The sequence below is a fragment of the Semicossyphus pulcher genome, unplaced genomic scaffold, assembly GCF_022749685.1.
Source record: "Semicossyphus pulcher isolate SPU_LCO1_2020_fin unplaced genomic scaffold, fSemPul1.0.p SCAF_18, whole genome shotgun sequence".
NCBI classification, from domain to species: domain Eukaryota; kingdom Metazoa; phylum Chordata; class Actinopteri; order Labriformes; family Labridae; genus Semicossyphus; species Semicossyphus pulcher.
Window position 1 is genome coordinate 26,746,098 of NW_027211691.1, and position 16,403 is coordinate 26,762,500.

At 45.9% G+C, this 16,403-nt stretch overlaps 1 protein-coding gene across 3 annotated transcripts in view; it reads left to right on the forward strand.

Annotated features, from left to right (window-relative positions):
- LOC138595723 (receptor-type tyrosine-protein phosphatase mu-like) overlaps window positions 1-16,403 on the forward strand; it is a 155,801-nt gene that overhangs the window by 128,716 nt on the left and 10,682 nt on the right. For all 3 annotated transcript variants that reach the window (XM_069667100.1, XM_069667101.1, XM_069667102.1), the window contains 5 exons: window positions 1,110-1,300; window positions 8,059-8,146; window positions 12,532-12,608; window positions 12,955-12,991; window positions 14,026-14,123. In XM_069667100.1, the coding sequence (XP_069523201.1) occupies window positions 1,110-1,300; window positions 8,059-8,146; window positions 12,532-12,608; window positions 12,955-12,991; window positions 14,026-14,123 (491 nt within the window). The remainder of the gene's footprint in view (window positions 1-1,109; window positions 1,301-8,058; window positions 8,147-12,531; window positions 12,609-12,954; window positions 12,992-14,025; window positions 14,124-16,403) is intronic.

The window sequence follows — 16,403 nt, forward strand, 5'->3', positions numbered from 1 at the left end:
ATCTGGATGTGGTCGTTTTCTTTTTACTTCTTGTCTAAACAGGAAGTGGAATGTGTTACTTTGAGATTATAAGTTTACCAATATGTAAATATAAGTTTTTGTTCATGTTGATAAATCAGCTGTTTTTATTTTCTCCTGGTGAACCATCAATCAATCAATCAAATTTTATTTGTATAGCTCCAAATCATAACCAGAGTTATCTCGAGACACTTTACAGACAGAGCAGGTCTATACCGACTCTTTGTTCTGTTACTTAAAGAGAGGCCCAACATGAATCACCATGAGTAGCACTTAGCAACATTCGGCACATTGGCAGAACAACTTCCTTTAACAGGCAGAAACCTCGAGCAGAACCAGACTCATGTTGAACAGCCATCTGAAGAGACTGGATGGGCCGAACATGGGATAGAGAACATATTGTGAATAATCTGCATATTAAAAACAATTAAAAACACAGCTGCTAACACATGCAGCTAGCTGTAAGCTAGTTCAGCTAGTTTAAATGGTTCGAAGCCAGTGGTAAGATGTTTATAAGCTAGTTGAGTCAGCTGTTGAGGTGGATGTGGTGTTGAAAGGTCACATGGCCTTGGCATTAACTTGGACGTGTTTCCAGCATGCTGTGTTAACCAATTAGAACAAAGACTTGTTACTTGAATTAACTGGAGCAGCAGCAGCAACTGGAAACTACAAACAAACAGGAAGTTGAACCAAGGAAAAAGTGAGCGGGTCGCATGACATCACAGTGGTTTTATTGGCTGCTGGTGATACGGGCTGTGATGTCAGAGTCGGCTGCATGTTGATGAAAAACAGACGTCACATTAAGTAACAGTGAGTCAGACGCAGGCTCAGCGTGTGAGCTGATATTTAGAACATAAATATCAGCATAACCTGACATGAAGTATACCTGAGTTCCCCGAGTTACCTGTAATAATAACACAGATCGGATGTGTGGCTCTGAGTCACTTCATCAGTTTAAACCAGTCTGCACTCTGATCCGGTCCAGTCCACACCTGACCATTCATCAAGTGTTCTGTATCACATGCTGTCACTTCCTGTTCCCTCCAGCCTCAGTCTGACCTGTCATGTCCCCCCCACCCCCCCACCCCCAGACGACAGCCACACTATGACCAGTGAGACCAGCAGCCTGGTTCAGTCCCACTACAAGCAGCGTGAGTCGGAGCGGGAGGGGCTACCCTACCAGACGGGCCAGCTGCACCCGGCCATCCGCGTGGCCGATCTGCTGCAGCACATCACCCAGATGAAGTGTGCCGAAGGGTACGGCTTCAAGGAGGAGTACGAGGTGAGGACGACGCACACACACGCACACACACACACACACACACACACAGAGCTCATTCATCTGTTCATACCCATGTTAATGTGTTGGAACTCACCTGTGCAGACTACTATACACATATATATATACATATATATGTAAAGCCATGTTATTGCTACAGGTGACTGCTCAATCTTATATCAGTTGTACATTTTGTTGCCGTGTTGCCAAACGTCCAGGCTACCTGTTGAGGTGTTCTGAGGTCACTGCTTAATCTGTATTTATTCTTCATTTTTAAAGCACAAAACAAAAAATGAGGAATCAGATCATCATGTTCAGAAACACAGGTGTTCATGGAGGATGAGGTGACTCTCAGGTGTGGTCCTCTGATGTGTGCTTGCTCTGAACAACAGTCACAGACGACTTTCACCTTTACCTGTAAAACTCTGAGCAACGAGCCAGCGCTCCTGATTACTGAACATGTTGTTGTTTTACAATTAACAACCTCCTTACAGCGCTAACCAGCAGCAGGAGGAGACAGTGAACACACCAGTCACATCCAAGCGCTGTGTGTGTGTGTGTGTGTGTGTGTGTGTGTGTGTGTGTGTGTGTGTGTGTGTGTATGTATGTGTGTGTGTGTGTGTGTGTGTGTGTGTGCACTCCACATGTTTACCCATTTTCATCAGCATAGAAACTTACTAATGGATGTTACTTACCTGAAAACACACACACACACACACACACACACACACACACACACACACACAGACATACATTATAGATCTTCCCCCCAGCTAATGGGCCAAAACAAGGAATGGCTCGTGTGTATATATATGTGTGTGTGTGTGTGTTTGTGTGTGTGTGTGTGTGTGTGTGTGTGTTTGTGTGTGTGTGTGTGTGTGTGTGTGTGTGTAAGCGTGCATGCGTGCGTGCATGCGTGTGTGTGTGAGTGTGTGTGTGCACACGCGTGCATGCTCAGGTCTGGTTGACTGCTAGCGGGCTGCCCTTAGGGCTGATCCATTATACATACTGAGCACACACACACACACACACACACACACACACACACACACACACACACACACACACACACGCACACAGTATTTTCACCCTCCATTTGCAGAAAGTTACTAGTGAGGAGTTCTTCCACTGTCTGTCTGTCTGTCTGCCTGCCTGCCTGCCTGTCTGTCTGTCTGCCTGCCTGTCTGTCCGTCTGTCTGTCTGCCTGCCTGCCTGCCAGCCTGCCTACCTGCCTGTCTGTCTGCCATACCTGCCTGCCTGCCTGCCTGCTTACCTGCCTGTCTGCCATACCTGCCTGCCTGTCTGCCTACATGCCTGTCTGTCTGCCTGCCTGCCTGTCTGTCTGCCTGCCTGCTTACCTGCCTGTCTGCCTGCCTGCCTGCCTGCCTGCTTACCTGCCTGTCTGCCTGCCTGTCTGCCTACATGCCTGTCTGTCTGCCTGTCTGCCTACATGCCTGTCTGTCTGCCTGCCTGCTTACCTGCCTGTCTGCCTGCCTGTCTGCCTACCTACCTGCCTGCCTGCTTACCTGCCTGTCTGCCTGCCTGTCTGCCTACATGCCTGTCTGCCTGCCTGCCTGCCTGTCTGCCTGCCTGTCTGCCTGCCTGCCTGCCTGCCTGTCTGTCTGCCTGCCTGTCTGCCTACATGCCTGTCTGCCTGCCTGCCTGCCTGCCTGCTTGTCTGTCTGCCTGCCTGCCTACCTGCCTGCCTGTCTACCTGCCTGTCTGTCTGCCTGCCTACCTGCCTGCCTGCCTGCCTGTCTGCCTACCTGCCTGTCTGTCTGTCTGTCTGTCTGTCTGTCATACATACTCAGCAGTATGACTGCGCTGTGCTCAGGTGTGTGCGGTCAGAAAAACAGACCACATGATCACAACAGGAAGTGATGTTTTTACTGGGTTCTAATATTATTATAATTATTAATAAAATAAAATCATATTTTTTAGGTTACAATAATAAAGTTATATAAACACTTTAAACAAAAGCAGACCAAAGAGGCGGCTTGTGTGCATTGATATTAATTTAGGAACAACTTGATTTAAATATCACTAATTAATCAAACAGTATATTTCTAGTCAAAATATTAAACATGTAATAGATACATTATGAAACGACCAATGATCATATTTTGAACTCTCATTGTTTCTTTATGTATCTATTGTTACTTATTTCTATCTATCACAGTGTTTTAAAGTCCAAAGAGCGTTTCAGTCCCTCTAAAATATTCCAACTCAAAGATGTATTAGTATTATGTATTCATGTGTTTAGTATGAACAATCTGTAAGAGCACAGACTGAGGAGTGAACCTGTAAACCTCCAGACTGGGATCAGACTGGTGTTACTGGTTTTAATACTCACATCTGAAATATCTATGACGTAACATAAAAGCAACATTTAGTATATGAAATGAACACATGATGACTTCATTAATGTTGTTCAACATCTGCTGTGTGGTTCTCTCATGAGTCATGAGCAGCTCCTCATTCCTCTCTGATCTTCTGATTGATTCAGTCAAAGTCAATAACTGATGATTAAATCAGCTCTCAGTCGTATGTGTGGAAGAGGATTAGGGCCAGATGATTAACACCAGGTCCCACTTCAGTCTCAGGATTTTAAAAAGAAAGTCTCGACTCTCTTGTGGTTTTAATCCCTCTCTGTAGATCAAACTGTGATTGATCTATTCATTGATTACTGATGTTGAGTGCTGCAGTGTTGAGTTGAGTAGATCTGATGAATAACGAGCAGCTGATGATTGTTATCTCCCTCCATGCTTCCCCATTACTAATTAATCTGATTGGACAGCTTAACGAGGTAAGACACCTTCTTGGTTTTCAGATTCTTAACATCCTGTTTCTTGTCAAATAGATTAGTTAGCTAACGCCCAACACACACCCACACACATTAGCACTGTAGCTTGTCTGTTAGCTTAGATTCAAATAGCCTCAGTTTGTGTTAGCTTAATTTTCCAGTCACAGAGGTAACCGTCAATTTCTCATTTCCTGCTGACAAACCCTGAAGACAACACAGGAACACGACCGTGTCCCAGGGGCCCATATTCCCTGGGGTCTACATTCCCAGGGTCCAGAGTTCTATGTTCCAAGGGTCCTATTTCCCTAGGATCCTTTCTTCCAATGGCTCAATGTACCCAGGGTCCTATGTTCCCATGGTCCTAAGTTCCGTGAGTCCAGTGTTCCCAGAGTCGTATGTAGCCAGGATCCAATTCTCAAGGGTCAAAAGTTCCTAGTGTCCTACAGTCCAGGGTCCAAAGTTCCCAGGTTCCTAAGTTCCATGGGTCCTCTGCCGCTGGGGTCCTGTGTTCCCAGGCTCCTATACATCCAAGGTTCAAAGTTCCCAGGGTCAAACGGTACCCAGGGTTCAATGATCTCTTCCGCCTATGTTCCCAGGATCCAGTGTACCCAGGGTCAAAGGTTCACAGGGTTCTATGTACCCAGTGTCCTTTGTTCCATAATTTCTGGGGTCCAAGGTCTTATTAATGCACGATAGTGTGATCCCACGGTCCAATGTTCCAAGAGTTTTGTTCCAAGGCTCATCTGTTCCTGGGGTCCTATGTCCCCAGGATCCTTTGAATCAATGGTCCAATGTACCCAGGGCCCTATGATCCCATGGTCCCATGTTCCATGAGACCAATGTTCCAAGGGTCCTACTTCCCATGATCATATGTTCCTAGAGTTTTATGTTCCAAGAATCCAATGGTCCAAGGGTGCTATTTTCCCAGGTTCCTATTATCCAGGGTCTTCCTATGTTCTGAGGATCCAATGACCTCTTGGTCCAATGTTCCCATGGATCCAATGCCCCCAGGGTCAAAGGTTCACAGGGTTCTATGTACCCAGTGTCCTTTGTTGTTTAGAGTTTCAGGGGTCCAATATTCCCTGAGTCCTATTTTCACATGATGCAGTGGTCCCAGGGTCCAAAGCTCCAAGGGTCATATGGTCCAGGGGTCCTCTGCTGCCGGGGTCCTATGTTCCCAGGCTCTTATACTTCCAGGGTTTAAAGCTCCTAGTGTCCAAAGGTCCCAGGGTCCAATGGTCCCAGGGTCCGATGTGCTAAGGGTCATAAGTCCACTGAATTGTGAGTAATTGGGGAGGGCTGTCTTTGTAGTTCAAAGTGAAAACTACATTTAATTTGAAGATCGATCAGTGCAGCCACTTTGGAGGAATGAATGATAAGAAATCGGTCTGCTGGCAGATTTAAGCTCTTCATGGAATATAATATCTGTAAGCTGTACGTTGGCGATTCCAACAAATGGATCCAAGGACACACACATGGAACACTTGACCTATGAAAAACATGATTAAGAACATAAAACCCCTTTGAAAGGTGTCCTTAGTGGGTCATATTAGGAAAACATGCAGCTCGGGGCATACATACACTCTGAAGGTCAAATCCAGAATCTTTGAAACAGAGCATGTCTCCTGCAAACGCCTCTGATGGACTCTGATAACAGCGTGTTACGAATCTTATTCAGATTTGTGTCTTTTAGAGAAATGGACAGTTTCACTGTGACTCATATGTTGCATTCATGCAGAGACAAACTGAGGCTGCGATTCACCATGTTTGTGTCCATCATGAGCGTTAGCTTCCATCCTTCTGTTGCTAACAACCAGACCAGCATGTTTGTTTGATTGAAACATTTCCCCAGCTGTTTGATTCAAGTGTTTCCGAAGTGTTTGAGAGGAGCAGGAAAAGGATCTCCTGTGTCACAGCAACACACCAGGGGTCCGTTTCACAAAGCAGGATTATTGAAAACTCTGAGTCTGTTAACCCTGAAATGAGAGAAACTCTGAGTTTTCCGTTTCACAAAGGGAGGTAACTCAAACCAGAGAAAGAGGGGTAACTCTAGCCTGTTTCACAGAGAGAGGTAACTTAAGCTCTCGGTCAGTTACCGTAGTAACAGACTCTATGAACCTCACCTGGTCGCGACCAGGTCCTCCCTTTAGAATATAAAACCCTCATTCACTTCCTCGTTCATTCAGCCCGTCTCACGCGTGTTTGAGCGGTTACAAATTAAAAGAAGAAACGTTGCGTCTCTGTGCTGCTCTGACCGCTTTGCAAAAGTCTTTTATTATTATGATAAAAAAATCAAGAGACAAATCTGCGTCAAAGTCATCATGTGTAGATTTTCCACCACCACTGCTGAGAGCGCTCAGATAAGACGCCGTAAGTTATTGGATTTTATTTTTTTTAAACTAACACATTCAGTTTAATCAACATGAATTATAATGTATGTGAAGTCAGCATCATGTTAGGGATAAAGCTGATGCACATTAAAACAGCCACTGAATGATATTTAATCTGTTTCATATTTAAAATATGATGAAGTGCTTCCATGTATGTTTTTCTCTCCCGCTGCATTGCTCCTAAATTAATATACATTTTAGCTTCCGGTCGTGATGAAGTATTAAATAAACAGACCAGTTCAAACTGACGCGTTCACTCGAGCCGCTTCTCTCTCTTTTGCAGCTGCAGCCGTGTTACTTTATGTTTCTAAAAACATGCTCGTATTCGCTGAACGTCCGCGTGAGGATTTCGAGCTCCGCTGGTGTGACGTAGGAGGACCTCTTTTTGTGTACCGTTGCCATGGTGACTCGTGGTATCGGGGCTCCATTAATGCTGGCTTTTTACAGTCAGCGTGCACGCACTTAACTCCGGCTGAACCTACTCAGAGTTGATTGAACTAACTCTGATCAGCTGTTCTGGAATCGAAAACGCAGAGTTTCTTATCTCAGAGTAGATCGACTCAGAGTTCAGGGTTAGACTCAGAGTTTGTTGAACCTGCTTTGTGAAACGGAGCCCTGCACACTGAATGTAACACACACCTGAGTAATTAGTAATCATCCATAATAACATATCGGGGGCAGGTAGCATTCACTTTAGCTTGAGCTTTAGCATAGTCTAAAATGGTGGGAAAACACACACACACATACACACACACACACACACGCACATACACGCACACACACACACACACACACACACACACACACACAGTCAGAGTGCAGTCATTAGTTCATTTCCTTCTTTTCTCTTTATTTTCTTCCTTTCTTTGTTCCTCGCTGTCAATCATGAAGCTGAGTGTGTGTGTGTGTGTGTGTGTGTGACATCACTCACCTCTCAGTTTGATGGATGTCTGGAGCTGTTAGACTGCTGTCACACACACACACATACACTCACACACATACCTACACGCACACACACATCTGTCTGCAGGCATTTTAATGAGCGACCCGGGAAACCTGTTGTGGATCAAAGTGTGAACTCCCTCATCACTCTGCAGACAGACAGACAGACAGACAGACAGGCAAACAGGCCGACAGACAGACAGACAGACAGACAGACAGACAGACAGACAGACAGACAGGCAGGCAGACAGACAGACAGATAAAGGTAAAATGTGACTGTATGATTTATGATTGAGGTGTTTGTCTTTCCTGTCTTTCTCTCTCTCTCTCTCACACACACACACACACACACACACACACACAGAGTAAAATGTTGTTTCAGCACAGAACAGTCGGAGAACTTTAAACGCAGTAAAAGAAGAACATTCAGTGTGTTTGGACGCCTCCGGCTTCTCTCTGAGCCTCGTTCTCATAATTGGACTTAATCATCTGCTCTGAGCGTAAACGAACGTCTGTGTGTGTTCAGGGGGAGAAATCAAACACATCCTCTGCATTATTCATGGAGTCATTCTCTGAATTTCATCACTCGGATCTTTTACACAAACTCTCTGTTTTTGTCTTCTCAGAGTTTTTTTGAGGGACAATCGGCTCCGTGGGATTCGGCCAAAAAGGACGAGAACCGCATGAAGAACCGCTACGGAAACATCATCGCCTGTACGTCCCAGCATACTCTGTCTGTCTTAAACCTGTGATTCAGAGGCGACTGCCAGGCTCAACGGCACTGTGGAAGCCTGGTTCTGAAAGAGAGACATGCAGCTTCAGTAACAGCACAGAGACATTATTAATACTAATACACATGAACTAACACAGGTGTGAGCGAGAACACAGTCCATCAAACAACATCCATCTGTTCTGAAGCGGTTTGTAGCACACGTGTGGTTCTCCAGGGTTTTGCTCCACCTTGGTCCTGACTGGTTTGTTCTGACTGGTTGGTTCTGAATGGTGGGTCCAAACTTGTTGGTCCAGACTAGTTGGTCCAGTCTGGTTGGTCCAAACTTGTTGGTCCAGACTAGTTGGTCCAGACTAGTTGGTCCAGTCTGGTTGGTCCAAACTTGTTGGTCCAGACTAGTTGGTCCAGGACTTGACTTGTGGACTGACTTGTTGATTTTTTGACTGACTTGTGGACCAACTTGTTGACTTGTGGACTGTCATGTTGACTTGTGGACTGACTTGTTGACTCGTGGACTGACTTGTTGACTTGTGGACTGACATGTTGATTGACTTGTGGACTGACTTGTTGACTTGTTGACTGACTTGTGGACTGACTTGTTGACATGCTGACTGACTTGTTGACTTGTGGACTGACATGCTGACTGACTTGTTGATTTTTTGACTGACTTGTGGACTGTCATGTTGACTTGTGGACTGACATGTTGACTTGTGGACTGACATGTTGATTGACTTGTGGACTGACTTGTTGACTTGTTGACTGACTTGTGGACTGACTTGTTGACTGACTTGTGGACTGACTTGTTGATTTTTTGACTGACTTGTGGACTGTCATGTTGACTTGTGGACTGACATGTTGACTTGTGGACTGACGTGTTGATTGACTTGTGGACTGACTTGTTGACTTGTTGACTGACTTGTGGACTGACTTGTTGACTCGTGGACTGACATGTTGATTGACTTGTGGACTGACTTGTTGACATGCTGACTGACTTGTTGACTTGTGGACTGACATGCTGACTGACTTGTTGATTTTTTGACTGACTTGTGGACTGTCATGTTGACTTGTGGACTGACATGTTGACTTGTGGACTGACATGTTGATTGACTTGTGGACTGACTTGTTGACTTGTTGACTGACTTGTGGACTGACTTGTTGACTGACTTGTGGACTGACTTGTTGATTTTTTGACTGACTTGTGGACTGTCATGTTGACTTGTGGACTGACATGTTGACTTGTGGACTGACGTGTTGATTGACTTGTGGACTGACTTGTTGACTTGTTGACTGACTTGTGGACTGACTTGTTGACTCGTGGACTGACATGTTGATTGACTTGTGGACTGACTTGTTGACATGCTGACTGACTTGTTGACTTGTGGACTGACATGCTGACTGACTTGTTGACTTGTGGACCAACTTGTTGACTTGTTGACTGACATGTTGACTGACTTGTGGACTGACTTGTTGACTTGTTGACTGACATGTTGATTGACTTGTGGACTGACTTGTTGACTTGTGGACTGACTTGTTGACATGCTGACTGACTTGTTGACTTGTGGACTGACTTGTGGACTGACATGTTGACTGACTTGTGGACTGACTTGTGGACTGACTTGTGGACCAACTTGTTGACTTGTGGACTGACTTGTGGACTGACATGTTGACTGACTTGTGGACTGACTTGTGGACTGACATGTTGACTGACTTGTGGACTGTCATGTTGACTTGTGGACTGACATGTTGACTTGTGGACTGACATGTTGATTGACTTGTGGACTGACTTGTTGACTTGTTGACTGACTTGTGGACTGACTTGTTGACTCGTGGACTGACTTGTTGACTTGTGGACTGACATGTTGACTGACTTATGGACTGACTTGTTGACATGCTGACTGACTTGTTGACTTGTGGACTGACTTGGGATATTTCTGTATATGCAGTAAAACAAAGAGGACGTCTTGTAGAAGTGTTAAAAAAGTGAATGGGGTTTGGTGCACACTGGCCTGACTAGCGCGTGTAGCTGATAACTCATAGAAACACTTTATTCTGGTCGGTACTGTTGGTGTTGATGTCCAGGGATAGATAAGTATCAGTGATGGACTGAGGTGAACGCTGTGATCCAAACACACCTGTTCTCCCTCATTGAATCTGCAGAGTTTTCAAACATGGCCGACAGGAAGCTGTTTTTTTAATCCATCTGGCAGATCTCATGTCAGCAGCTCCAGGTCCTACAAACACATCATGTTTCTCCTCAAGCTAATGTGCTAACGTCCCAGAAAGCTAATGTGACAGCTGCTCAGTTTCAGCTGCTGGCTACGATCAACCAACCATCACACACACACACACACACACACACACTGTCCTGTGGTTGTGTCATTATGTTAATGAGATTTGATAGAGGCCGCTGTGAGCTGTGGTAGCCTGCAGGGACACACTTCATGTTCACACCAGCCAGTTACACACACACACTCACACACACTTACACACATCACTGTGACCCATGTGTGTGTGTGTGTGTGTGTTCAGTCTGGTGTGTGTGGCAGGAGTGACAGCCAATCAGCTGCAGGCAGCAGACCTGTTCTGGTCTGTTATTTGAATGTATTTATTTGACAGTTTTTAATTGTTACATAAACAGATAATTAATGAATATGAAGGCTTTCAGTCTCTCGTCGCTCTTCAGGTTCTGTTAGTTAACGTGAGGCATGAAACACCACATGTACCATTAATGGAGACGTACTGATGTGAAACACAAACACTGACATCAGTGAAAAGTCAGCTGGTACAAAGAATGTAAACAGACCAGCCCACGTGGACTCTAACTCTACACTTGTCAACCAGCCCTCATTTCTAGAGGTCTTCACGGGTCCAAAGTTTCGCGCCCAAACCCTAAGAGCCTGGTAATTGAGCGACCTGGAACCGAACCAGACCCATCTATTATTTGAAAGCTTGAGCCCGACCTGAGTTATGTCGGACCCGACCCCAGCCGGGAAAAACTGACCCAATCAGCACCGACTTCACAGCTGACTGCTATCAACAAGTTATCTCTAGTCAGCTGTCAAAACAAACTGTTTTGTCGCACCTGTGTGACGCAGCCTTCTCCCCTGTGCCTGGTCGTGCAGATAATCCATTCTCCGCCAAGAAAGTTCATAAGGCACATCCATTTCCTGTTATCCATGTCGTGTTGATAAAAACAGAGATGTTAATCCACTAGTTCTTTCAGATTAAAAGTCCACTTGCTGTCACACAGATGGATGACAAATGTGTGGCTTGTTTAGAAGCCACACACACGTGTGACACTGCGTTTACTTTCTAATCGTCTTTGTCCACAATTTGCATAAAAAAGGTTTTACCTCTTTATTTTCATTTTCTTTAAGCCTTCTTTATCACATGAGCGAGGAAGGTATCCATCTTTACTGGCTTTGGCTTCAACTTTTCTCTGAACCTGCAGTCACGTGACACGCCACTCACTTGTTGTTGCTCTGGTCTTCCATTTTTTTCCACTTCATATACCTCACATTTTCATGCAAATACACACACAGACGCACACAGCACTTTATTATTCATGATCCCTTTCTTATCACTGTCGGGTCATCCCGGATCCAGTAGGGTATTACAGATAACGTTGAACAGACCCGGAACCTGCAGTTATAGAACGAGTCCCAACCGGACCCGTTTTCCCATGTTATACGTGGACCCGAACCCGTCCGGGTCCTGGGTTGGGTCCCGGGTTGGGTCCAGGTCCTCAGGTTTCGGTAGACCCGTGAAGACCTCTACTTGTGTTTGCTCAGCTGCTGTGCTACATGTACTGCAGACAGTGCTGAGAGGACTGTGAACTATTGAGTCACAGTGCCCTCTGCTGGACAACCTACATGATGATACCATCTCTCAACCACCATCCGCGTTGAACTGATGACAGGATGTAAAGTATAAAGTTAATAATGACAGGATGTAAAGTATAAAGTTAATAATGACAGGATGTAAATAATAAAGTTGATAATGAAGTATAAAAATAAAAGCATCAAATATAAAGAAAAACTAAAAAAGTGTAATAAAGCATTTAGTTTTATTTTTTTTTGTTACTGTTTAATGTGATTATGAGGATGTAAAGACAATATAGAGCTAAATCACCTGCGTACACACACACACACACACACACACACACACACACACACACTCTGCTGTGTAATGAAGTAGTTTTTAATTCATTATTAGATCGTTTATTCAGCACAAGCTAATTAGAGGTGATTATGTTCAGCCTCACCACGACAACGAGCAGACCAATTAACTCTGTGTTTGTGTGTGTGTGTGTGTGTGTGTTTGTGTGTGTGTGTGTGTGTGTGTGTGTGTGTGTGTGTGTGCGCGCTAGATGACCATTCCCGTGTGCGTCTGCAGCCTCAGGACGGAGAGAGTGGCTCTGACTACATCAACGCCAACTACGTCGACGTGAGTAACACACACACAGGTCGATCTGAAACGTCCTGGTCGACTCTGTTTCCATGACGACAGTGTTGGTTGGTGTTGACTCTGTAAACAAACTGACGGAGGAAGTCAGTGTGTGTGTTTGTGTTGCTAACTTGGTGAGGACGCGTGTATCTTACTATCTCTGTGAGGACATTGAAGCTGTTTGAAGGAGAGATTATTGTAATGTAATGATAGTGTTTATACAGCACGTATCAAAGTGAAGTTATAAGAGGGCTGCATCAGAATAAAACTGTTCTTATACATATTACAGCAGTAATAATATTATAGCAGCTCACACTTAATCTGTATTTCTTCTCGTCTCTCACAGGGCTACCACAGACCCAACCACTACATCGCCACCCAAGGTAAGAGCTGAAAACACACCTTAATGTCCTGCCTTCTGTGGGGCCAGTAGACCTCCTCCTATGTTATCCTAGCTTAGTTTCTACAGCAGCATTTCACAGAGAGATCAATACACATACATTCTTTGTTTCTGGCCCAGAATCACAGAATGTCAGGATGTGACCTGAGCTGTCCTCAGAGCCTCCGGGTGGATAGAAACAATGAATGATTCACACAAAATATCACACATGAACTGTTAAAATAGAAGTGTTTTAACTGAAAACAACTCTATGTGACCTGTAGTGACTCTGTCAGAAAGGGAACATAGACGTGTGCTAATACGTCTGACCTGCAGTTACCTCCACTGACCACAGGGGTCGCCAAATCACCCATAACTGAACAGGAAGGGTTGAAAGTGTCAACTTTTAATCTGAAAGTTTCTAATGTAACTTTCAGTGTGCAGACAGTCTGATCTCTCTCTCTCTCTCTCTCACACACACACACACACACACACACACACACACACACACACACACACACACACACATAAACAGCTCTCCAGGTAGAAATCCCCCTGAACAAGCCTGAGTGTTGTGCGAACACGTCAGTCTGTGAGCATGAATATGGAGTGTGTGTGTGTGTGTGTGTGTTGTATCTTGTGTTTATTGTGTGTGTGTTTTGTCTTGTGTATATTGCGTGTGTTTATTGCGTGTGTGTGTGTGTGTGTGTGTGTGTGTGCTGGCAGATTCTTGCTGTAAAACACTTGAGGACAGGAATGGATTAGCATGAACTAATTAGCTCGTCAAAACACAGACTGTCAACAGTGATTAAAAACATTTTCTGTGTGTGTGTGTGTGTGTGTGTGTGTGTGCGTGTGCTTGCTTCCTTTGAATTAATTAAAAGCATCATTATAATTCATGTACAGCTCTGGTGTGGCCTGCTGATCCGCCGTCTAATATAAAGTTTACTCTGTTTGTGTATGTGTGTCTGTGTTTGGCGTGTGTGTGTGTGTGTGTGTGTGTGCGTGCGCTTATATATGTGTATGTGTGTGTTTCAGGTCCCATGCAGGAGACTGTTTATGATTTCTGGCGGATGGTTTGGCAGGAGAACACCGCTGCCATCGTCATGGTTACCAACCTGGTGGAGGTGGGGCGGGTGAGTCCTCACACACACACACACACACACACACACACACACACACACACACACACACACACACACACACACAAACACACACACACAAACACACACACACACACACACACTGATTGTTGTGGCCATCTGGTTGTTTTTTCCTCTCTGATGAAGTTTGGGACTCCATTTCCCAGAGTGCATCTGTCAGTTCTCTGTCTTGTGTACCTTGTGTTGATGTGAGTTTATAAACATATGTTTAAAACATGTCATAGGTGTTTATGTTGTGTCAACATTTTGACACACCTGTCAGTCAGATGAGAGGTGTATCTCTACAGTCAGGCGAGAGGTGTGCCTGTACAGTCAGGTGAGAGGTGTGTCTCTACAGTCAGGTGAGAGGTGTGCCTGTACAGTCAGGTGAGAGGTGTGTCTCTACAGTCAGATGAGAGGTGTGTCTCTACAGTCAGGTGAGAGGTGTGCCTGTACAGTCAGGTGAGAGGTGTGTCTTCACATTGAGGTGAGAGGTGTGTCTGTACAGTCAGGTGAGAGGTGTGTCTATACAGTCAGGTGAGAGGTGTGTCTCTACAGTCAGATGAGAGGTGTGTCTCTACAGTCAGATGAGAGGTGTGTCTCTACAGTCAGGTGAGAGGTGTGCCTCTACAGTCAGGTGAGAGGGGTGCCTCTACAGTCAGGTGAGAGGTGTGTCTATACAGTCAGGTGAGAGGGGTGTCTCTACAGTCAGGTGAGAGGTGTGTCTCTACAGTCAGGTGAGAGGTGTGTCTCTACAGTCAGGTGAGGGGTGTGTCTCTACAGTCAGGTGAGGGGTGCCTCTACAGTCAGGTGTGTCTCTACAGTCAGGTGAGAGGTGTGTCTCTACAGTCAGGTGAGGGGTGTGTCTCTACAGTCAGGTGAGGGGTGCCTCTACAGTCAGGTGTGCCTCTACAGTCAGGTGAGAGGTGTGCCTCTACAGTCAGGAGAGAGGGTTGTCTTTACAGTCAGGTGAGAGGTGTGTCTCTACAGTCAGGTGAGGGGTGTGTCTCTACAGTCAGGTGAGAGGTGTGTCTCTACAGTCAGGTGAGAGGGGTGTGTCTCTACAGTCAGGTGAGAGGTGTGCCTCTACAGTCAGGTGTGTCTCTACAGTCAGATGAGAGGTGGGTCTCTACAGTCAGGTGAGGGGTGTGTCTTTACAGTCAGGTGAGAGGTGTGTCTCTACAGTCAGGTGAGGGGTGTGTCTCTACAGTCGGGTGAGAGGTGTGCCTGTACAGTCAGGTGAGAGGTGTGTCTCTACAGTCAGGTGAGGGGTGTGTCTCTACAGTCAGATGAGAGGTGTGTCTCTACAGTCAGGTGTGTCTCTACAGTCAGGTGAGAGGTGTGTCTCTACAGTCAGGTGTGTCTCTACAGTCAGATGAGAGGTGTGTCTCTACAGTCAGGTGAGGGGTGTGCCTCTACAGTCAGGTGAGAGGGGTGTCTTTACAGTCAGGTGAGAGGTTTGTCTCTACAGTCAGGTGAGGGGTGTGTCTCTACAGTCGGGTGAGAGGTGTGCCTGTACAGTCAGGTGAGAGGGGTGTCTTTACAGTCAGGTGAGAGGTGTGTCTCTACAGTCAGGTGAGGGGTGTGTCTCTACAGTCGGGTGAGAGGTGTGCCTCTACAGTCAGGTGAGAGGGGTGTCTTTACAGTCAGGTGAGGGGTGTGTCTCTACAGTCGGGTGAGAGGTGTGCCTGTACAGTCAGATGAGAGGTGTGTCTCTACAGTCAGGTGAGGGTGTGTGTCTCTACAGTCAGATGAGAGGTGTGTCTCTACAGTCAGGTGTGTCTCTACAGTCAGGTGAGAGGTGTGTCTCTACAGTCAGGTGAGAGGTGTGCCTCTACAGTCAGGTGAGAGGTGTGCCTCCACAGTCAGGTGAGAGGTGTGTCTCTACAGTCAGGTGTGTCTCTGCAGTCAGGTGAGAGGTGTGTCTCTACAGTCAGGTGTGCCTCCACAGTCAGGTGAGAGGTGTGTCTCTACGGTCAGGTATGTCTCTGCAGTCAGGTGGGAGGTGTGTCTCTACAGTCAGGTGTGTCTCTGCAGTTGGGTGAGAGGTGTGGACGGATTAACACACTCTTTTTCATCTGAAATGTAACCTGACATCACACACACACCTGCGGATGGGCTCCCTGTCCCAGCTCTCATTACCCACAATGCACCAGGGATCTGTTCCCCTCGCCAGGACGCAGCAGAGGAGGATTCTGGTATAGATCTCGTTGATTATCTCGCTCTGTATTCCTCTGTCCCCACACACACGTACACACACACACACACTCTAGC